Raw genomic sequence first — 23,444 nt, 5'->3', positions numbered from 1 at the left:
GGTTCAAATGTGAACAGTCCCCATCCCTAAATGTACCGTACTGTGCCGGCACATACAGCGTAATGGACACGAGACTTTAGCGTCAACTTGTTTTTCTCTTAGTTACCCCTAAACCATTTTTTGTTTGTTTATTGTTTTTTTCTCTCTTGACAAATCATTGTCACATTTCCATCTCGTGAAGGTCTCAGAGAATCAGGGATGGTCATGGGAGTCTGTTTTTCTTTTTGTGCAACTATGACAATAAAGACACTGACACAGGAACTGAAGACAGGACAGTATGAGGTGACAGATAATAACTACAACAGTCTGAGGCAAACAGTATGGTCTGGGTTGTGGGATTCTGTGGCTGTGAGGTTTCGCTGTTTTAGGTATTAAAGAAATGATGACCAGGGTTTTTCATAGGACTCAGAGTTGTCGTTGGAGGATGTCGTCAGTTTTTCAAGGTTCGAATGATTTGTAAGTACATTTAACAATGGAGGTGTGGATATCTTGGCTTCATCTTTGCAGTTTAACAGCGTTGTATTTTGCCAACACTAACAATAGGAAAGGTTTTGAGTCACGAGGCAGCTGTAATGTTGAAGTACCGTCTAGAAATGCATTTGTTGGGCAGACAGGGTTGCTGAGGCTGAGTATGCCTGAGAGCTTGCCCATGACCTCCGAGCAAAAGCTTTGAGTGTATTTGGAAAGCCAGAATGCGTGGAAATATTTATCAGTGGATACAAGGCAGTAAATACTGTTTCAGTTTGACTAAAGCCATAAGGTGGAGTCTGTAGGTTGTGAGACGTGTTCTGTGTAGGGCTTCATTCTGGATGGTTGTGTTTCAGAATTGCTGGAAATAAAGGTGTGTTTGTAAATAGTTTGCCAGTTAAAATCTGATGGGAAGTTCTCTGGCTCTTCAGTCCATTCATTTATAGGGTGCTGTCGTTGAACACCAGCAATTTGTGAATATGTTTTTTTGTGGTTTGACTTGACATTTAGCATTGAGTTGCCAAATATAGATGTTGTGTTTAAGAATGATCTCTTGTCTTTATGATATCTCTTAACTATATATTTTGGTAGTGACATTGATCTGAGATGCTACATTCTATTTGGATTTGCTCATCTTGAAACAACTGTTACAGGCTTTTTACTCCTCCCTCTATCCAGGAAGTTAGTTGCGCAGTAGGATGGAGAAGAGTTGGAATGACGAGTGCGCCCTTAATCTAAAGACATCTCCAGCTCTAGGCCTGGCCCTGCAGGTTTCATTGATTAAGATTCTGCTGTCGACTCTGCTTTGTCATGTTGGATTTTTCTTTTTCTCAGTGAGAGGCTTTGTTCAAATTAAAATTAAATTGAAAATGAAGTTCATATTTTTACTTTAACACTTTAAATACAGGACCCTTGATTTGTATTGCTTATGTAACTGTGGAATTGTCATAAAATGTGAATTTATGTGGTACCTCTGCCTATTTTTCCAAGATAACCTATTTTTTTTAAAATCATTTTTCATTTTTTCCATTATTGCTGTTTTTTGACTGCTCGTGTTACAGCTGTGTGGCTGAGGCTCACATCGTTGCTTGAATTCCTGCTCTCTAGATGTGTCAACATATTGACCACTATAATGAAACAAAGCTCTATTTATCTGCTTATGGACATTTCAAGAGAAATTTGCACAGCTTGTGTTTACATAAGACGGTCAAAATATATTTTGTAATAAAACAGTTGCAGAATAAGTAAAATTAATATCTGACGTTCCCCTCCCACCCTCCATGAAACCAATCATTTATGTATTTTTACAAATCTGTTGGTCTGCACGCACTGACACCTGATAATGAACGTCACTGACAGTCAAACACAGCACACCTCATTAATGTAGCGTAAGTACTGAAATAGTTTATTTTTTTCTTTCCTCTTTGACATAAAACAAAGAATATCAGTAATATACAATTCTCAGTTTGTACTGCTAAGGTGACACATAAACATCACTGTTATTATTGGATTCTGACCAAAAGAAAAGAAAGCAACATTTATGAAGGAGAATTACTGTTAATACTGAGTGACAACATGTGCAATAAATGGTAAATTACACTCACCGGTGCTGAGTACAAATACAGGGCATTCGAGTAAATGTTAGAAAAATACAACACTCCTGTGAGAGTGACGCTCTTCACTATGCGAGCCATTTTTTTCTTCTTCTTCTTTTTTTTTTTTTTTGTTAAAAACACAACAGACGCCATGCTCCATCTTACCCGTATCAGTCCAGACAATCCTGATCCGTGAACAGCGTCTAACCTGTGCGCGCTACATTTCATTCCTTGGGTGCACACACTCGAGGATGCTACCCTCAGCACACGACTGAGAGAAGAGGTAAATACAGTGAGACGACAGGATGAGTGGTGTTGTGCCATGTGACGGTTCTCCAGTGCTTCAGTATGGCTACAGTCACCAGGACGAGTCTGATATGCGGACTGTGGTGCATTGTGGGTAACTTGGGTCGGCGTTTTGGTAGATCGTGGGACATCTACACGTCGGAAAAATGTGCGCGAGGAGAAAAACGCAGCCGGGATAGGTTAGGGATGCATTCGCAACACGATAAAAACAGCACTACAGAGGACACAAATAGAAACTGAACAGCCCAGGTCAGATATCTTACAGTTAAAACAACCCAGTCCAGGTAACTAATCATCCGCTCGGTTGGATCGAAACAAAGTTGAGGCTTACTCGTTGAGTCCACAGCGTCTATCAGAGACAATAAATGGTTTTTCCCTGAGCTAGCACTACAAAGTCCACTACGCGCCCAGCAGGTGCTTTACGACTAAGGTTACATGCAAATCTCACTGCTTTGTCTTGATGTCATAACTGTGGGAGCACAAAGAAAGACGTACGAGAAGCCCGGGACATGTGGCACATGTGAAGCAGCTCGTGTGTGAACGCTCATGAATATTTACCGGTGCTAATCAAGATTCACATGTTACTCTGTCTTAAACTCCTCAAACCATGGATTTATAAGACGCATTATTGTGAGAAGAATAACTTCGAGGATGATAATAAGCATGCAAGTGGATAATTAACACTGCAACAATAATTCAAAATAAGGAAAATAAAGTTAGTGCACAGTTTTAAGGAATCACATTACTCAGTCAGGTATCGAGTTTGTGGATGGTAAACAGTAGTTAGTGCTGTACAAGTGGAGGTTATCTGGTAATCCAAAAACATCCCTGTGACATGTTAGTGATGTAGATCGTCATTGCATCGGAAGTGGAACAAGATCTTTGCATAAACCATGAAGACAATGTCGCTACATAGCATTTCCTCAGCATTTGAGCTGTGAACACAGCTGGTGCCATTACAGAGGTCTGTTGGTGAACTGCTTGTGCTTCTGGACCAATATTTGTTTCAGTGAACAACCTGGATCAGTCCCTTTATGTACACAATTACAACGCAGAAACAAAAACTATCACTCACTCTTCCACTTAGTACGATCATTTGGCTGCTTCATGTAATGCTAACACGTTCAGCAAGAGATGGAAAAAAAAGCATCAAGAGCCTGCTTACACGACAGAATTTCCAGTGAAAATGCATCGTTTGTGTCTTTTGGTTTGACATGTTCCACGTTTACATGGCAATGTTTTGAAAACGCTGTCCGTTTACATGGAAATGGCAGAAATGCTGAAGATGAAGTAGTTAGCCTTTAGGGCCACTACTGCGTGCTGTTGATTGCTGCTTTAACAAAAAAAAAAAAAATCACATACATATGCGCGCAAAGAATAATACGCTATGAATATTAATAATGGCAAATTCGTAGACAATCGTTTGGACAAAGGATTAAGTTTGATTGTTATTATGGTGACTCTCATCTATAAACTGCCAAGACCCAGGAGAATACGAACTAGGAACCATGACACTCTGGAGGCAAATATTGTTATTGTTGATCTACCTGCACAGGCTCAGAATTATTCACTATGGCTGTGGTGTGCATGTGCAGTAGTGGCATTTGAGAAAAGTTGTTTTACTGTTTCTATGTAGAAGGAATTGTAGCATTTTTGAAAAGTTCCACCTTGGGAGCCGTATTCAAAAGGTTGCAATTCCAGAGACTCCAAGCACTGGACACCTAAAATGTGTCAAAGGTTTTGTGTTTTCACTTGAAAATATTGTCGTGTAAACCGGGACAATGAGCCAAAAGATACCATTATGCAAAGAGGAGTATTCAAATGAGGGCTTAGCATGCATCAGGAAGTTATGAAACATTGGGCTAGCAAACGAAATAAAAGTACAGTTTGGTCGATGATAAGTCAAAAAGTCAAAGCTGTGGGAAAACAACAGCAATAAAAAAACAAAACAAAAAGAAAACTCAAGAGCTAGGAAAAAAAAAAAAAAGAATAATGAAAATATTCTATAATAAAGTGCACAAATTAAAGTCGAAGTGGGCCAGCTAGGGAAATGGCTCTCACTATAATGACAGCAGCACCTCGGCGACTGTTTCTGAAGTAAAAAGAAACACAATTATTAGGAAAATCTGTACATTATGTGGTAGATGAATCTATTAGCGTTAACTCCTCCCAGTATTATTCTGGTACATATTCCTGATATTCTGTATTCATAAATGCAAATATGCTGGATCGGTTGTGTGTCCTGTTAGCTGAACAGCTTCCATATATGTGCACACATTATTAAACCTTTAAACCTGTGGTAGATCTGACTGATGGTTATCTAAGTTTTAAAAATACATCTCACCTGTGCATTAGTATGTGAATACTGGCAAACATCCATTTTTGATGCACCAAATACATTTTTCAGTGTTTCTTTGTGTGAAAGATATAGGTGTGTATAATTGTACTTATTTGCATTCCTAAAGTGCTTTTATACCCTCTGTTAAGATACAAAGTGCCTCGTCAGGATGTGACAGCTTTAGTTCCACAGCAGGAAACATTATTTTATCTTTACACAGTCACAAAATAACCAGTGTTTCACTGTTTTGATTAAAGACGAAAAAGACTTGTCAACAGGTTTCGTTCAGTTCAGCTCCTGTAGTTTCTAATGAATATGTTATTGAAGATATGTGAGGTTTGAATTCAGTCCAGCATGTCCCAGCTGATACTTCAAGTTAGACTTTTCTTCACATTTTAAGAGGACCTGTTATAGTTTTTAGTCGCATGTCCAGCCTGATGTTGATGGGTGTTCAATCTGGGGTTCACTGTCCTGCTGGAGGACACTTTTTAACACATGCCCGGGCAGGAGAAAGAATCAAACCGCCAGCCTTGGGACTGGAAGACACAAGATCAAATGAAAATTACATAAAATAATTAAAATATCGGCAATAACTTTTTATGGTCATTGGTTATATGCTACAAGAGGCTGGTGTAAAGTTACAAGAACCAGATTAGATTCTTTCAGTTGGGGGGAAGTGGGGCCTTCAGATTGAAAGACAGAGGCTCGTTTCAGACAATGTGAACTGAAACATCTTCAATATATGATTTTCTTATTGCCTGGAAAAAAAAAAAAAAACACTTGTGCGGCCCATGAATTATGGAAAATAAGGTATAACAGGTCCTCTTTATTCTGAAGGATGCCTTTTAAGCCTTCACTAACCTGCTGTAGTCATAGTGTTTTATTTCATAACGATGCGTTTGTGTTATTTAGCTGAGAATAGTTTACACTTTATGTACATTAGACTATGGCGAGTAGCTTTCTGCTAAAATCACGTGTTGCTACAACATTGCTGTAAATGTAACTGAGCTGTCTAAAACTTATTGCCTCTTGCTGCTATGTTAGTGGCTTTAGCTCTGATGTGGGAATGCGTCTGTTAATCCCAGGTAGCTGTTACACTGCTACGCTTGCTGACCTGTCGCTTAGGTTCTGTAGAAGGAAAAACACAGCAGAGAAACATGAGCATGCCTGGATTTAGAAACCAGCTGCGCGCAGCTGATTTCACACTTCCAGAATGGCTGCCAGAGGCTCGGTGCTCCAACTGAAAGAGTTCTCGATGTCTTTAGAGCCGCACCGAGCAGAGGTGGAAGGCTGCGGTGCCAGGCCTGCTCCTGGTCCAGGTCCGGGTGTTTCATCGCGCTGCTCGGGAGCAAAGTCCAGGCTGTGGGGTTTGGGGATCGTCCGTGTTGTTGGTACAGAGATAACCGCTGTTGACTGCTTGATTCCTCAGCTCAGGGCCGCTCGTTCAGCATTAAAAACTCTGGAAGAGGAGAGAGCAGTGACATCCTGAGGCAAACAGGCAAAATCCAGAGGAAACATTCAGTTATACAATCCAATGTCAGGTTGACACACATAAGACTTTTCGACATTTCATTTAAGAATACATTGGAACATGTTTTAATCTGCAGAAGTCTACTAAAATACATATTTTGTCTGGGTGGAAGCAGATGTTCTGTCACTTCTGTCGATGTCTAAGCATTAAAGTGTCTTTGAAGATGTGTGGGATTCCTTCAGAAGAGATGATTATCCCATAAAAACCAACAGGAACAGCGCAAAGTCTGCATCTCTGAGTCTGGTTCTGCAGGCTTCTTCCTGTTAAACAGGAGTATTTTCTCTCCACCATCTCCTCTGCTGTTCATGTGGAATTGTTGAGTCTTTGTCTGTGAAAGGGCCTTGAGATGACAGTGTTTTATTTGCTGCTATAGAAATAAAATTGAATCAAATTGCATTGTTTGACAGTGATTTCTGGCAGTGTTCCTGAGCCCATGCTCATGTCTTTGTCTATTTACTAAAAAGATTTCCCCTGATCTCTGAATTTTAGATACTGGCATTGATGCAGCTGTAGTTGAAACATACAGTATTAAAGCACGCCAACGGGAAGGGAAAAAAAAAGAAATGCATGTACTAATGAAATAGTACCTTTTATGTTCAGTTACCTGCTTTTTGATTCAAACCAAAATGCTTAGTCATCAGCTTTTTTTCCAGCATTCTAATGCAAAAATATGAAATAAATCTGCTCTCTATTGAGATGTAGTTTGAATGCGTATTTTACTTTAACATCCTCTTTCAGTTTTAATGGCTTCAAAACCCTCTGATGCTTTGTGTCGTCTTTTGAGTTCACTATAATAAAATCCTGATTTTATACTCTGTGTTTCTCCAAACTCAATTAGCGCACACACGCTGATTAAACTTACAATCCACGTTCTGTTAAGTCATGATGTTGTCCAGTAGGAACTGTGTACAAGACACATCTGTATAAATGAAGGGTATCGAACCATCAACCCTGGAATTGGCACACAGCCCACCGTAGAGGAGCTGTATCTGTTATTGGACACTTTCAGGTTAACTGATGCTGATTCCTGTTGTGTGACCGAGATCAGCAGCTCCTCCTTCTAATTGCTTCACATGTATTAACTGCGCTGAGTGATTAGCTGCAGTTCAGATGGGAAAAGGACCATTTGTGATCGACGGGATATTTCTGCCGCTTCCTCCTTTTGCATGTCGAAGTAAAAACTTTTTACTTTACTTACACTTTCTCGCCATAAAAGAGGGGAAATAAAAACAGACTTTATGTGGCGGTTGTGTGTCTTTTGATGGCTCATAAGCTGTGGCTAGTTTTTTAACCCAAGGGCAAAACTTACAACCTTCCACACACACATGCACGCGTGCGCGCACACACACACACACACACACACACACACACAAACACACACATGGTGTAAATACCAGCGTTAATGTACTGTAGTGAGATGCAAATGATGTTTGGGAAGCTCGCGTCAGTCGTGTGTTGAGCTGCTATTAAGCCGCTCTCTGCTCAGTGGGAAAGGAAATGGGCTTTAAAGCAAAGTGGAGCTCTGAAGCCAGATAAAACCTTTTATTTTTTTCTTTGCACCACCTTAAAAAAATGAAATTCTTGAACTTTTGTGGCTCTTTAAAGCTCCCAGCTGCAGAGACGGGTTGGGAAGGCGTCTGAAAAGACTTCTGGTCCATTTGTACTTCATTGATGTCTCAGATTAAAAAGTCTGAACTGCTCAAAACTGAAGTGACATATTATTGTACAGCTTGTTTACCATCTGGAACAAACTGTGTAAGTGCTGTATTTTATCTCTCTAACTTCAGTTTTACTCGCAGAAAGCTCAGATTTTCACTTCTCTTGTGTTTCAACAACTTTTTTTCCTGAATAAAGAAACATTTTGGTTTTTTTTTTTTTTTTTTGGTCTGTTAGAGGACTTTCTGTGTGGAAGCTAAATAAAAGTTCAAGTGTGTTTCGGATGCGAAAAATCTGCCACAGAACATGTCTCTGTAAATCTGGCACCAAGTTTTCCCAATTGTGCGGTTTAAATGGATCCTCGGCATCTTACAGTTGGCGAGCTGAAGCCTCGTCTGTTCTTTCTGTTGGCTTGGAGCGGCTCGCGGTTTGGATTTGACGTAGGTCAGCTTCTTTGGTTCCAATCCACCTGGAGAGAGCAGGAGAACCAGATGGGTTTCAGACGCTTTCCCCCACACACTCACACTCAGTCGCCTCTTTAACGGTGACTCCATCAGGACACCGGCGGGCCAGCAGTTAACTGGGATTACCACCGTGAGTTCAGAGGGGAGATCTGGGTGAAGACTTTTAGAAAAGCGACAGTTTATCCTGACGAGCAGTGAAACACAAACCGGGCCGAGGCAGCTGCGAGATGTCCTGATAGAAAGTGACAGTATATCGACTGTGGACCAGACTCTGCAGCTTTAAACTTTTGGCTGCATTCAGTATAGATATGGCTGCTGAAACCGGATCAGATTTAACTATTTTTCTCTTTTTTTATTTGATTTGTTCAAATGTATTTCTGTTCTATTCTGTGAATTGCCTTGAGTCTAAGACCCTGTTTTACACGACATTTTCAAGTGAAAATGGAACATTTTCATTGCGTTTGGGTGTTTGTTCACGCTACCACGTTGCTCAGGGCCTCTGAAAACGGCTCCCAGGGTTGAAACTTCTGAAACGCTCCAACTCGGTTTCCGTGGAAACGTGTGGAAAAGCGACTTTTTAAAAAAATTTGGCCTTTCTCTCTGTGTAGATGGGAAAAATGCAGTGACTGATCATGTACACCTCAGCCGTAGTAGATAATTCTCCTGCACACGCACGAGTAAATTGGCAATAACAGTGTCTGCCTCCAGAGCGTCGTGACTCCCAGGCCATATTGTGCTGGGACTTGGTAGTTTTACAGTTGACAGTCACCCGGGATAATAATCCAACTTTGCTGAGTATCCATATGAAGGTTCTTGCCATTGTTAATGTTCATATTGTATTGTTCTCTTTACATGTATGTGGTTTCATTCCAAAAACAAACAACGGCATCAACTAGTGGCCAAACATAAAAATGACATCATTTTCAATTCCTGCTGTCTCTGTCTGACATTGTTTTCAAAGCGCTGTGGTGTAAGTTCGGAGCTTTTTTGAATGAATCTGCAAAAACGATGCGTTTTCACTTGAAACATGTAAACAGGGTCTGAATGGTGTTATTTAAATAAACTTTCTTTGCCGACTGAAATCCACTAGCAGCATATCAGTAACATATTTAGCTATTTAAAGAGTATTTTAAAGAGGCAGAGTATTTGGATACATACAAGGGGGAGTTCCTGAAGTCTGTACAGGAAGTCTGTTAAGTCATGCAACAATTCATAAATAATTTAAATTAGAAATAAAGTCACGTTGGAATTTACATTTAACACTATGAGATGATTTGGAGAATTCAGGATTTTCTCTGCATGCAAGAGATGAGGAACTAATGTTGAATGTCCTGCGAAATGCCTGTGAGTGAAACAAACTGGATTTGCTGAGTTAAACCACTGCATGAACTGAAGAGCATGTTTAAAAAGCATTGTTTGCAAACACAGATCCTCACTGCAACCACAAATGAATCTGAACCTAAACTCAACCATCAGAGACTCTTGTCACCGTTTCCAGTCTCCTCCTGGAGGATAACCTGAGGCGACGTGGGAAAGTGTAGTTTCATTGTTTTTGGAAACATATGCAGTCATTTAGACCTTTCCACGAGAAAATGCAGAGTGACCTACAAAAGGGTGAAGCTAAATTCTTCTTCTCAGTCTTAATGCTGAAAGTGCTGAGAGATCAAAATGTGTCCTTTACTCCTGATCCTTCATTCTCTCCGGTGAAGGAATCGGTGTGGGAAAACTTTACGACATTAAACTTGCTGAAGTGTCTCCATTTTCTGGCTCCCAATCTATTCTGAGGTTATGACAAGAGTGGGTGATATTGATATACTATTTTACTCCAAATTTTAAAGTAAATTAGCTGACAAGATGTCGTGTTAGAATATGAGTGCGGGTTAATTCTGGGATGACTGGAAATCTATGCCTTTTGAAGAGTTTTTTTTAAAAGATATTTGATCGACAAAAGATAAATATTGTCTGTTTATTGTAGGAAAACACTGTGACTGATTATGAATATCGATGATAATAGGAAACCATCATGTTGCAAAAGACGGCCTTCATCTGTCTCTGAGCTACCTGTGCAGGAATTCGAACGTACAGCTGACTTTTAACACGTAACAGCACGAAACAGCAGGAGTTTAGTAACTGAGTTCCCCTTTAATCGTCTTTAAACCTGCAGTGTGGAACGTTTTCAACCTCCTGCCAGTGAGAGTAATTACAAAAACCTGCCAGCATGCCGTCATGTCAAAGAGTTCATCGTAATCTACTGTTGTGGCTTTAAAATGTCTTTGAAGCTAAAGAAACAACTTGTTTCACCGCTGGGATTTAATCCTTCTGGTTCTAACAATTGTAAAGTCTGGAAGAGGTTCACTGATTCATTATTTTAATCCTATTTAAGTTATGGCAAAGGTGAAAATCAGGTTAAACAAGAGTTCAAGACATTGGTTGGCATTGAAAATTGCCTTAAAAATGTCTACTATATATTCATTTAGATAAAACCAGCATTAATTCTCATTTGAAAAACTGGCATGGATAACCCAAATTCTCAAATACTGTGACCTCTGCTGGCTTCGCTGGTTTTAACAGCAGAGAAGAAGAAGGATGTTCTGCTGCATGCTGGCTGAAAAGAGCCAGCAGCTCCACTCAGGGAGGAGAGCGGGGTGGATGGACGGGTTATACGACCCTCCTGAGAGACTGGGGCCTGCTTTACTCAGCAACCATCAACTGGAAACTGCATCTTGTAAATGTTTCTATCTCAAAGTTCCAGGCTGAGATGACAACAGCCTGAAAATGCTCACAGTACGCAATGAAAGAAGAGGAGCTTTCATTCCAGGCCAATGGTTAGCGCTGTTTTTTTGTTTCTTCATAAAACTACTTATGCATGTAGAAAGTAACAGTAAACATTGAAGTTCCTTTATACGGTCATTCTTTATTTTATGCCCACTCAGCATCTGTTGTTTGGAATAAATGTGTTTTGAAATGTGATCCAGATTACAGTGGAGTAAAACCATCATTTATTGGAAAAGTGCCATTAAATTCAAATAAAAACCCCCACATTTACAGGGTTTTTTTTTTTTTTTTTTAAATCTGGATGGCGTTTTCAAAAAGTGCACTTTTCAGAATCCCAATAAGGTCGTGCAGATGAATGGTTCCCAACCTCTTCCGTGGTCGATCCAAATTTTACCATTGCAAACCTCAGCGATTCCCCACCACCACCACACCCTGTACCGTTACAAAAAAAGGTGAAGGAACCTCATAACACACTATATTTTATTTTAAATAGTTTCTTTGTCATATTCAGTAAAAATGAGTACCATTTCTCATTTCTCTGACGTTTGCACAGCGTTTCGGGGTGTTTGGTGGTCTGGTGCTGCTTCAGCTTGCAGTTTAACTTTCAATCATGAACGTTCAAAAATGATACATTCACCCAAATCCATGTAACTTTTTGGTAGTTTTTCCTTTTGATCAGCCTTTATCTTCCTCTTTAGCCTGACACACCGTCATTTCTTCTCCTGCTGCTTACTTTGCAATCTTTGCGTGTTTAGCAGAAAGAATGTTCACGTTCAACCCGTCTACAGTATGTTATTGCAGTGTTTCATGGACTACACTTATATCGCGCTTTTCCTCTGCATTAACAGACCCCAAAGCACTTCACACTGTAATACCTCATTCACCCATTCACACACCAGTGGAGACGGCTGCTCACTCCATCCACTGGGGGCAATTTAGGGTTCAGTGTCTTGCCCAAGGACACTTCGACATGCAGACAGGGGGAGACAGGAATCAAAATAACAACCTCCCGATTGCAAGACGACTGCTGTCCCCACTGAACCCCATTCTGTGACATAAATTAATTACATACAGAGTCGTCTATAGCTCAAACACGAATTAAAAAGAAATCAACAGATTTCCCAAACCCCTTTGAATCTTTAGGGCCCCTGGTTGAAAATCACCGTTTTACTGAAGAAAGTGAATCAGTTTCATCAGTAAAGTTTAGGATGTAAAAAGTTAAATTACATTTAAAGACTATCGATCTATTAACATTCTTTTCCCTTTACAAAACTTAGATTGATTTGAACAGGCAAGAAATTTTCATTTAAAGGCCTCGAACTGGCAAAATTTCCCAGAAGAGGAAGGAAGACCTGATTAAAGCGACTGAGACACCCGGTGAGTCCACGCTGCCGGCAGGTTAGAAGACGCGGCTGACGTTACCGTACCTTGTGGTGGTCTGGGTAGCCTGGTCTGGGTGTCACACACACTGGCAGAGGTCATAATGGGTTGAGACGGGGGTTGGATGGGCTGGAGGAAGGCCACAGTGGGGAAAGGCACTGACTGGATGTGGGTCATGGAGGAGTCGGACAGGGAGTTTGGGACTCCCGCATGGCTGCCGTCCTTAAAGCTGGAGGGGATTCTCCACCGGGGTAATGGGGAAGGAGACACGTCCTCGCTGGAGGACCCGGGGACACTGGGAGGGCTCAGGGACTGTTCGGGGGTTGATGAGGATTTGGGGAGGAAGTGCAGGATGGAGGAGAAGAAGGAGCAGGATTCAGGAAGGGGGATGGTCCCGATTCCACTGTCCAATGTTCGCATCTTGCAGCCGGAGCCTGCGGCACAAGGAGAACAGCTGAAGTGGCTCAGGACAGACGGACAGAGGGCAGAAAGGGACAACAACAGGAATGAAACAGCAGGGCAAACATGGTTGAAGTGGCTCTGGAGCAAAATACTCCAACTGTACATCCAAATGAACCCTGGATACATGGACGTGTGGGCCTTAACAGGCTACGCTGCATCTCCTTATTGCACTCAAATTGACTTTGTAACTTTCAGTCAGAACAAAACCAGTGATTTCAATCATTCCCAGCTTTTCTACAGCTATGAGGAGCAGAAAGTAGCTTGTTATAAGACATTTTGGTTCCTGTGCTGTGTGCAGATGATTTAAAATGTTCATTAAAGAGAAAGTGTGGATGCAGTAGGACGGAAAGTTGCAGTAGTTTTCAATAATTTGTAAGTAAATGCAAAATTACAAAGGGAGCTCTATATTTTGTTGACTGCTGAGTTGATGAGCAAAAGGCATAAGAATTAAAGCTATCATTAACTCTGGAGAGGAAGATGAAGCTAAACAATTCCAAATGACAAGAAGTGAGAGAAAAGTTGAGAGCATTTTAGAGGATTAGCTTGTCAGCTACTACTTTCAAGTTGTTAATGTCCATGTTGTGGCCACCAAACATTTTATCTTCCCTGTTAGGTTCCTGGGAGCCAAATACTTTCAGCTTACCCAGCAGTCGACAGGCTGATTTGTGTCTCCAGGTAGTACAACGTCTTTTTATCAACACATCTTTCTACTAATAGGAGCAAATTTGCTTTCTCCTGCACGTGACTGAGAAAATACAACCAGGCGAGATCCAAGTTGCGGTTTCTGTTTTCTGCACCCAACATCTGTAGAGAAGCTGTGAACTCACATCTGTGTGACTTCACGTTATTTAGCACTATTGTAAGTGATGCAACAAAAGGATGTGTGATATTCTGTAACATTAGCTGATGTGTTAAGAGGAGTCTGTTAAGCATGTCATATTCAAGTTCATTATTGAATTTTCCAGTACATGCAACAATTTTATTGTTCTCCAAGTGCTACCTATTTAACAGAATTGAAGATGAGAATAATTTTATTTAATTAAGTCTGCTTCCCTCATTCTTGTTTTTCCTGCCACAATATAATTTATTCAAACTCCAAGCAGCTGATTATCACATCCTGATCATTTCAAAGCGCAGAACAGCAGATGCTTCTTTTCTTGTTGCTCAAACAAAGTCTTACTTGGTTTATTCATAGAAGTGGAGTCAGAAAATCGGTGGTTCGGTACAATCCAATTACACAGAAGTGTGAAGCAGCGTAATGATTTCTCTGCTGATTACAGGAAACGTCTGGGCTAATGCAAATCAACACCACTTGAACCACTGCTATGTGTTGCAGATGTTGTGCGATGGGTGTGTGATTTCCGACATGCATCAGTCACGTAGTGGATATGAAATGCACGTCATGGCACATGGCATGGAATCCAAATACACCACTGCTGTGTATTTTTACGTGCAACATATCAAACATAACTGTGCAGCACACTCAGTTATGTTGCATGTAGTATATTAAAGATGCAGAAGCTAAACAGAGCTTCGATACTCAGTCTTTTTTTTTCAATGTAGTTAAAGCAATGATTAAATTCAAATTAGGTTCAAAGATTAAGCTTAAAGAGAAATTAGAGAACATCTTCTACACTAAACATAAGCAGAGCCACTTCCTACCCTCAAAATCACATTTGTTTCATTTCTCTGTTTTGTCATTTTAAAACGCAAACTAATTCTACAATAAATTCACCTGTTGGATCTGCATGGCTGAAGCATCACAAATAGGCTCAGAAAATTTTTATCCAACAAGCAAAGAAGGATTTTTTTTTTTTCAATCTGTTACAGAGCAACTGAAAACGAATGCATTTGTACCCAACGGCATTTGACTTTGGACATCGGTCTACGTTTTCATCAAAGTCGTTATTATGTGAATAAATGTGGATTTATTTAGCACATATTAGTTTTTAACTGTGCAACAGATAAACTTATTTTCAATCGAAAATCACTCGACTAACAGCTCCTTCATGAGGATTTTATGGAAGCTGATTAAATTCTGACAGTTGTGCATGTTTGAAAATATTTATGTCTTTGCTACAATTTGTGCACAAATAAATCTGATGCTTTAACAGCAAAGGCTTGCACCAATACCACTTATAGCACAATAAAATCCTGGATCTACAGTCTGTCTTACTTTTGTCATTCTCAGTAATGTTAGAGATTGTTCAAACTGCGGACATCACCTGTCCTCTCTTGTCTACCTGCTGCTGACGGGGGACGTCTCATGATATTCGCCTGATTTTATCAGGGAGCTTTCACGAGAAGGAAAACTAGTATGGACCCGATACTGGTATTGGGGTCAGTCCATCCCAATCAGCATAATATTTGCTTAAAATCTCAATCAAAGGTGTCTAAAGTGTGTGATGGGCTTCCTCTGGGTGTGGCAGTGGGGGAGGGAATCACCGGGGGTCAGGGAAACACCTCTTCCCATCTGGTTTTCTTCTGAATTGATGATTAAAATTCCTCATATAATACAATAATGGAAACAAAATAAAATAAATTGTATCTCTGATAAAAAAAAAAACATATTCTTTTAGAGTGGTTTCAGACCATGTATCAATCTCGAAGCACCGAACTGGGATAAGAAGAGTTTTTTTTGTCTGTGAATCACAAAAATAATATCTTATAAGGTGAAAATCACCATCTTTTTATCAGGTTTTTCTAACAATCAAGAAGAAATACACAAAGTAAGATCAGCTATCCATCTTTGTATTCACAAGAACTTCAAAAGAAAAAAAGACATTTCCTCACACTGTTGTCATGCTCAGCTGTGTATTAATGCTTTAATGTTTTAGCCTGAAGCTGGAACCCGGTGGCAAAAACAGACAAGAGCGAAATGAGCTGAAGCAGCTGCTCCGTCATTAATAAAGCCTTGGATGGATCCTCTGGGTTTATACATGTTGATTCACTCGTTTCCTCTCACCCAATTTTAAGTTACAACACTCAAAACTGATGGAGAAGATCAATAAGTGATGTTAAAAAAAATGAAAATTGAAATCTTTTGTTGCAATGAAAATAGAGGATAAAACAGAACAGAGTAACAATGCTGCAAGCCTCATTTTTCAGTCTACAAGAAAAACATCTAAGACAGTTATTATTTACAGCAGCGTGTTTGAAAGAAAAGAGAGATTTAAGCACTTTTGTCTGACTCAGTCAACACTTTGCTTGTCCAGCTGTGAACAAGAACAAATAAGTGAATCGTGGAGGTGTGGAACAAACATTTCATTGATTACTCGGGTGTTAACTTTGAAGCTCACAACAACTCCTGTGACGCCGTCTCTCTTGGAAAGGCACGAATCACAAATGCCGGGGAGCCGACTGGTTTCAACAGGCCTTTATACATGAGGTGGAGGTTGTTGTGCTCTTCACCGGCCCCCTCGGAGGGGCCGATCAATAACTGCCTGATGTCACAAGACAACTCTGCAGCAATGATCCTCCAGGTCGGGATTTTAAAATAGCACATAGGAGAGGCAGAAAACTCACTGGTTTTCTGGTAACCAAACCTCAATTTCATAAATACACTTGCAAAACAATGCTTTGTGTTTGCATATTACTCATTGTGACCACGATATTATAATTTGTAGCCAGGATTTCAAATTTGCATCAAACCTGGTGGCAAAAGGCAAAAAATTTGAAGTGAAAAGCATGAAAGATTGAAGAAAAATGTGTAAACATTTTTTTTTACTTCTTCCTTCTCCTTTCGTTCATGTATAATTTATATTTGTGTAATCCTGACATTTGTTTTATTCATTCAAATATCTTTTTCCTTTATTTTTTCATCCTCAAAATAAATAATCAAATCAAATCAAAAACCCTTTGAAATTGTAATAACTGCAGTCAGTAATGTGACAATTAATGAATAGGCCTGTATTTCATGAAATTAAAGCTTTTTTGCAGTTTGCTTGTGAAAGATCATTACGTTATTGGTTGTCATTAAGGATGCAGCGATAACACTTCACCATGATGACGACCCCGGGGGGAGGATATATAAAGAAAACAGAACAGGGCCGAGGATAGAGCCCTGTGGCACCTCACAAGGGAGGGACGCACATGAAGAGCAGCGGTCACCAATCATTACAGAGAAGCCCCTATCAGCCAGGTATGACCTGAACCAGTACCACTGATACCAATACACTGCTCTGGGCGAGATACAAGGACCGCATGGTCGACTGGATCAAAGGCCGCTGTGAGGTCCAGCAGCTCCAGCACAGCAGGATTCCCAGCGTCCACAGACAGGGCAATGTCACTGAGGACCTCTAGCAAGGCTGACGCAGTGCTATGGTGGAACCTAAAGCCAGATTGGAACTGATCAACAACAGAGTTCGCCGCTAAAAATGCCTGCAGTTAAATAAAAACTGCTTTTTCTAAAATCTTACATAGCAAAGGTTGTTGGTTGCTCCACACACGTGACTTAAACACATGCACACCCACACTCACACACACGCACGCACGCTCACGCACGCAACAAAGCCTAACCCTAAAGAAATGTTTTTGCACTTTTACTTTTTTCAGTAACAACAACATGGTCAAGAAAACACTGTTTCTCCTACTTAGGACCGGAAAAAGGTCCCCACAAGGCACGTCGTTCCACGTTTTGCTATCCTTGTGGGGACATTTGGCCCCAAGAAGGATAGAAATACAAGAACGCTCACGCACGCACACACACACACACACACACACACACACACACTTAAGCATTGGAGGTGGATGATGTTAGAATTGATCCAAAGAGAGGAGAGAACTGGTATTTTCAGGTACAAATCCAAAAAGGAGTACTATTATCGATGCTGCTGTACTGAGTGCATAAAGTTTGCACCTGCAGGTATAAAATCTTCCACCAAAAACTAAAAACTAAATCAAATGAAAGATCCCTCAAAAATCTAAAACAGCAGCACGAACAAAAATCATGTGAGGAGGTGAAGTTAGGTTCAAACATCAGTTTATCTGAAATCAAAAAAAAGTTTCATTTATTAATTTTTCTTTTAATTTCCAAAGCCACAGATTAAGTTATTTTCAAATTACTTCTGAACCTTATCTCTAAAAGGCAGAAAATAAGCAAAAATAGATAAAGCACAAATGTTCTTTTAGCCTGTGAGCGGTAAAGTTGAGCGGTTACAATCTCACAATCTGCATGCACAACCTGAAGCACAGTTTTATGCTCTGATTGTACTTTTTTTTTTTTTTTTTTTTTTTTTTTAGGATTCATGTGCAGAAATTGAAATGCAGCTCAGACTAAAAACATATTGTGTAGACGCGCACAGAGAAAAAAGACGCTCTTACTGCTGATGCTACATCTCCACATAAAGAGCATCTATCAGTGATCACTGCACGATTTCTTAAATATAATATTCGACAGAGGCAGGAACAAGTGATCTGATATGCGTGGAAGTCACAGGTAAGGAGAAGCACAATCCCATAGCAGTTAACAAAATAATAAATGCATCTATTGCCTTTCTGCCACTTTGTTTGAATCTTGTTAAAGTGCATCAAACAGAAAATGTAAAAAACAGACATGTCAATATACTAAGAATTCATATCTCTGTGTATTTTTAAGCATTCTATAAAATGTCATGACAGATCTTTCCAGAGATCTCATATTGATCATCTTTTTTTCTTCTTTTGAGATATAGAAAGATCTATTTTAGACGCCACAGATCACCGTGCTCCTCCACTGGACTGAGGGGCCGTGTATCTCCAGGAGGGTCCAGCGGTGTGCAGGCACGTCAAAGAACACGACACCTGAAGTCAGGGCTCATCTGCATTCTGGAAACTGACAGCTCCTTCGCAGCGTTACAAAACTTTCTGAAATATTACAGTTGGCAATGATCTGAACTGACCATTAGTTTTAGAAAATGTCCTGTAGGGTTTCTCACAAGGTCACTGGGAGCTTCCAGGTGCCTGCAGGCACCGGTTTGGCTACCTCTGCTTTGGGTCCTACAGCCCATGTTACAGATGTCTCCCTCTTTATTAAACAATCTGAAACTAGAGTCTTGCTCAGGCTGTATTGAAAAAGCAGACTATTTAGTGAGTCTGTATGGGTAATTTACTTGCCAAATCTTATGTGAGTGCAAACTGATCAAACGCCTGTGAATGTTTTTTTTTTTTCCACTCATTAATGAATAATTTCTGCCACTTCAGACGTCCCCACTCAGGGGATCACCAGCCAATGAATTCTTCCACCCTATTCTTCTACTCTGGACAGGGGCATTAATGCAGCTGTCACTGATTCAGATGCACATAGTTATGAAGTTTTAATATAGTGATACTGAAGATGATGGTTTGAACTATATATTCACTTTTAAGTAACAACATCTCATATGTAAAAAATCCAAAATATATAACTTTTGCATGAACAATAAGTTGAATTTCCTGTGAATATTTTCAGTTTGTCAGGTGCATGGGGTTCTAAACTGCACCGTCAACATCAGTCCCAACAAGTTTGTGCCAAGTCTGGATGGCACATTTCAGCTCAGAGCTAAAGGCAGAGTTAATTCAGTCAGTGGTGGCTGGGATGGTCGTGCTTTGCTGGTGCAGTGCTGAAATTTTAATGAGGTGATTAACCCCAGAGGGCAGGCGTCCGTCCGTATCAAACAGGCTTGATATTTGCAGCGGCTTGCCGATGGTGTCACCCTGGCCAGTGAAATTTTAGCAGGGTCTCCCACCAGCCCTCTACCTCATTGATGTGAAAACTTTAATAAGCTGCGATTTTTAATTTAGTGAGTGACCACAATAAAAAAAAGGGGCCAAGTAAAGTTTTATTATCTGTCTGAATTCAAATTCCAACCTTGTCTGTTCCTTTCTTTTTTCCCTGAGATTGCCACTTCTAATCACCTAATTAGAAAGGTAAGATTGAAAGTGTGTTTAAAAATGCTTGCATGTCTGAATTAGAGACTGATTATACCTGTGCTGAAGTGCCATTCAGAGGCAAGTCAGAGGACTAAATATTATAGCTGAAGGAAAGTGATGCAAATGTGGCTGATCATACTACAGCACTAGAACTAATGATGGATATGACAATTAATCAAATCACATGACACTGACTTGCACACACCTCCCTTTAGGTGCTGGTCTTTAGATGACAAACAAAAAGCAACTGCATCGCTGACCTTGTAAGAGCAGATTGTAACAGTATGGTGACATTTAAGCGAGTGTGGTACATAAAGTCTGCTTGTCACACTAAAGGACATCCTTTGATATTTTTAAAAACCTGGAGCAGGAAGCATATGCGCATCTCCAATGTGGGAAAGTAACACTTTTAATAGTTGCATATCTGCAACATGAGTCATTTTCTTTGCTTTATAGCTTTGAGCTGCTACACACAGTTTATTTGTTACACAACAGCCAGCTCCAATCATGAACTCCAGCTTTCCAACAGCCCAAAATGGAAAGGCACAGACTTTTATAAAATTAGTGGGAACTATAGATCTGACTGGTTTATATAAAGCTCCACCAAAACGCTTCTATCAACAATGAAGCAAAAGCATAAAGCAACACTTGAACTATGATCAAAGCTCCGTTTACATGACGTTTCAAGTGAACATGCTTTGAATTTTTGTTTCAGAGCAGTTTAGTGTTTACGGGCAACATTTTGAAAGCAATGTCCGTTTACATGGAAATGGTAGAACTACCAAGTCCCAGGAGGATGCTATTGTCCATCTACCCAGGCATGTGAAGAACTATACACTATGGGCGTGGTTTGCATAAGAAACAAGTGTTGTCCTCCATTTCCATGGAGACGGAGTTGGAGCAGTTTCAAAAAGTTCCACCTTGGAAACCACTGTCAGAAAATTTTCTATGACTCCAAACACTGTTGTAAATGGACAGCCAAAATGCATTGAAAGTTTTGCATTTTTACTTGAAAGCTTTGTGTAAACGGGGCCCAAAGCTCAATTCTCAGGAGTACCAAGAGCAAAAATGACCGGTTCAAAGGGCCCCTTGGTTAAACTGCAAGATCCTTTCATATTACCGCCTCTATTGTTGTTAGCACAGCTGAAAGTGACCCTTTTTTCACTTAGCAATCTGAAAGAAAAAATACTTTTCCATACTTTTCATTTTGTCTTGAAGAACTCAGTGTTTAATTATCTTTTGATATGTGCCAAATAAATGTCAAAAAAGGATGTTTTTTAGTATTGTTCAGTTCCCTTTTATTCTCTTACTGTAAAACCGTGTTCTTTCTTAATTCTGTCTTAAATAAAACAGTAAATGCAGCTAAAGTCAGGATGTCTGCTCTGCACTGCAGCACAGTGAGCTTTGGAACAACTCAATCTGGTATTTAAATCAAGAACTAAAACTGTCAATCAAGTTACCCCTTTTAATTTGGGAGTGTGTTTACCAGAAAAACATGAAAATATATTGAAATGAAATAGCACACTGGCATTAAGTAGTAGGGTCTCTAACACTAACAAGCAGCTGAGGTAGAAAAAGAGCTATTGACCTAACTACCACTGTCAACCTGGACAGTTGATGCAAATTGATTATTAGGTCTACCACGCCTGTAAATCCTGGTAAAGCTTGGACGTCTGCATGGATGAGCAGATTAATCAAAACAGGATGAGCCTGTGCATGCAAAGTCCAAGTGCATGAATCTGTGAAGATGGAGGGAGGGGTACAAGCTTATAGCCGATCTCCTGAATAAACAGCCAGGGCGGCATGATAAAGACCGGTGGTGAAATGGTTCCCATTCGCCTCGATCGCAAACTGCCACGCAAAATAAATGCAGAAGTAGGACGGATAAAATGAACAGAAACACGGTGGAGAAAAGCACACACTTGACAAATCTGGGCACTTTGCATGTTTGACTGACTGCTCGCAGCACGTTCATCGTGTTTGTGACTTACACATCTTTCATATTTGGTCTTCACTTCTGTCTGCAAACTGTAAAACGGTAAGCAGAGATACAACCTTAATGCTCTCATGTCTGAAAGGAAACAACTAACATTGCAACTGAGTGAGCTTATTCATGGATTTCAAGTACCAGGAAGTTTAAAAATTGATCTATTACTATTACTATACTACTGCATTGACTGTTGACAAACAGAGGATAGAAAGAGCTGACCTATCACTGCCTCCTGGGTGGGACTCTTCACCGTGGAACCATTCTCACCATCTGATCTTCGGTTCATCATCTGCATCTATTTGAATTGTAAAAAGAGAGGAAAAACTCAGGTATAGCCACCATGTTCTGTCATCTGTTCATTGAATACTGCAGGTAGTAATTCATGTGTGGCATGAGCTGAAATTGAACACCATAGCAGTGACAAGCGACCGGTACATGAACCTTTTGCCTTGAAATACTAGTTTCTCTTGCATTTTCTCCACTGACGCCCTGTCCTCTGAATGATGCATGGTGCTGAGACATGCTTGGCATGTTCTTGAGTTTGGAAGGTCGGAGTAGAGATGACAGCTCTTACAGACAGCCATTTCAACGGCTTGAAGTTTAAAAGTAATAATCAGACAAGCTACAGTATACATGTAGTGCACCTGACTGTTTAAAAATACACTCTTGTTAGACTCAGATACTTTCTGGACCTCATGTGATCATCTTCTGAATTATTGAAGCTTTTCTCAGATCAATAAATATACTGCATTGGTAAGAATGTGGACATAAAAACTAAATTGAAGGTTTCAACTTAGAGTTTGATAATAAAATATGAAATGATGCAACTCTGTGTAAGGGTGTTTGAGAGGCAGCTGAAGGAATTAGTGCAAAGTGCATCTCACTTGATAAAATTGTTGAGAATTAAGCAGTTATGCAGCGCTGCGTCATCCTGTTGCAGAGCTGTGCGTCAGCCAATCACAGAACTGAAGGCTTAAATTCCAGGTAGATTACTCTGCTACATAGATGCTGTATTTCTAGAGTGCAATCCTTGACAAGAAATATGACTTCTTTCGCGAAACAGCAAGTTGTCTTTTATGTATCTATGACAACAAAAACACACTTGCAAGGAAGTTAATTTTGAAGTAAATTCAATGCAAATTGTTTGTGTGGCTTGTGATTTACTTACCTTTGGGTCTCCGATGATGTCAGTGTGTCCTTGTATCTCACTCAGGGACATCCCTGGGCAGGGCATTGAGATGCACGCCCGCACTGCATCATGAGATTCTCTTCTCCCCACAGAGCTGAAAGAAAAACTGTTTGTCATTAAACCACTACACGCCGAGATCCTGTGAAATTGACTTGATATGCCCAGGGTGATTGGGCTGATAAATTACTCTCCTATCTATTGAAAACCTGGCTGTGATCCTCGGTATGAAATGTGTCTGAACTAGTCTCAGGGCTAAGAAGGCTGATAAATGTACCTCAGAGCACTATAAAAAATAACCCATGTCATGCGAGAAAGTAGAGCTATGAATAAATAACACATATGAAGCTGATGCTGTGAAGATTTTACAATACAGCAATTGTGTGAAGTATAAAGATCATGTTT

General features: G+C 40.1%; 1 protein-coding gene across 2 annotated transcripts in view; it reads right to left on the bottom strand.

The window, feature by feature from the left end:
- Positions 1-5,505: 5,505 nt before the first annotated feature.
- LOC115402928 (nck-associated protein 5-like) overlaps positions 5,506-23,444 on the bottom strand; it is an 80,380-nt gene continuing 62,441 nt past the window's right edge. The window contains exons 9-13 of one of the 2 annotated variants that reach the window (XM_030111604.1): positions 23,022-23,136; positions 22,073-22,148; positions 12,561-12,947; positions 8,268-8,363; positions 5,506-6,166 (exon numbers count right to left, since the gene is read on the bottom strand). In XM_030111604.1, the coding sequence (XP_029967464.1) occupies positions 6,165-6,166; positions 8,268-8,363; positions 12,561-12,947; positions 22,073-22,148; positions 23,022-23,136 (676 nt within the window). In that variant the 3' untranslated portion in view covers positions 5,506-6,164. Of the gene's footprint in view, positions 6,167-7,598; positions 8,364-12,560; positions 12,948-22,072; positions 22,149-23,021; positions 23,137-23,444 lie in introns of those variants that run through there. The other variant, XM_030111603.1, reaches the window with a different exon arrangement.

This window comes from Salarias fasciatus, chromosome 16, assembly GCF_902148845.1.
Source record: "Salarias fasciatus chromosome 16, fSalaFa1.1, whole genome shotgun sequence".
Lineage (NCBI taxonomy): Eukaryota > Metazoa > Chordata > Actinopteri > Blenniiformes > Blenniidae > Salarias > Salarias fasciatus.
This window is presented reverse-complemented; position numbering and strand designations above follow the sequence as displayed.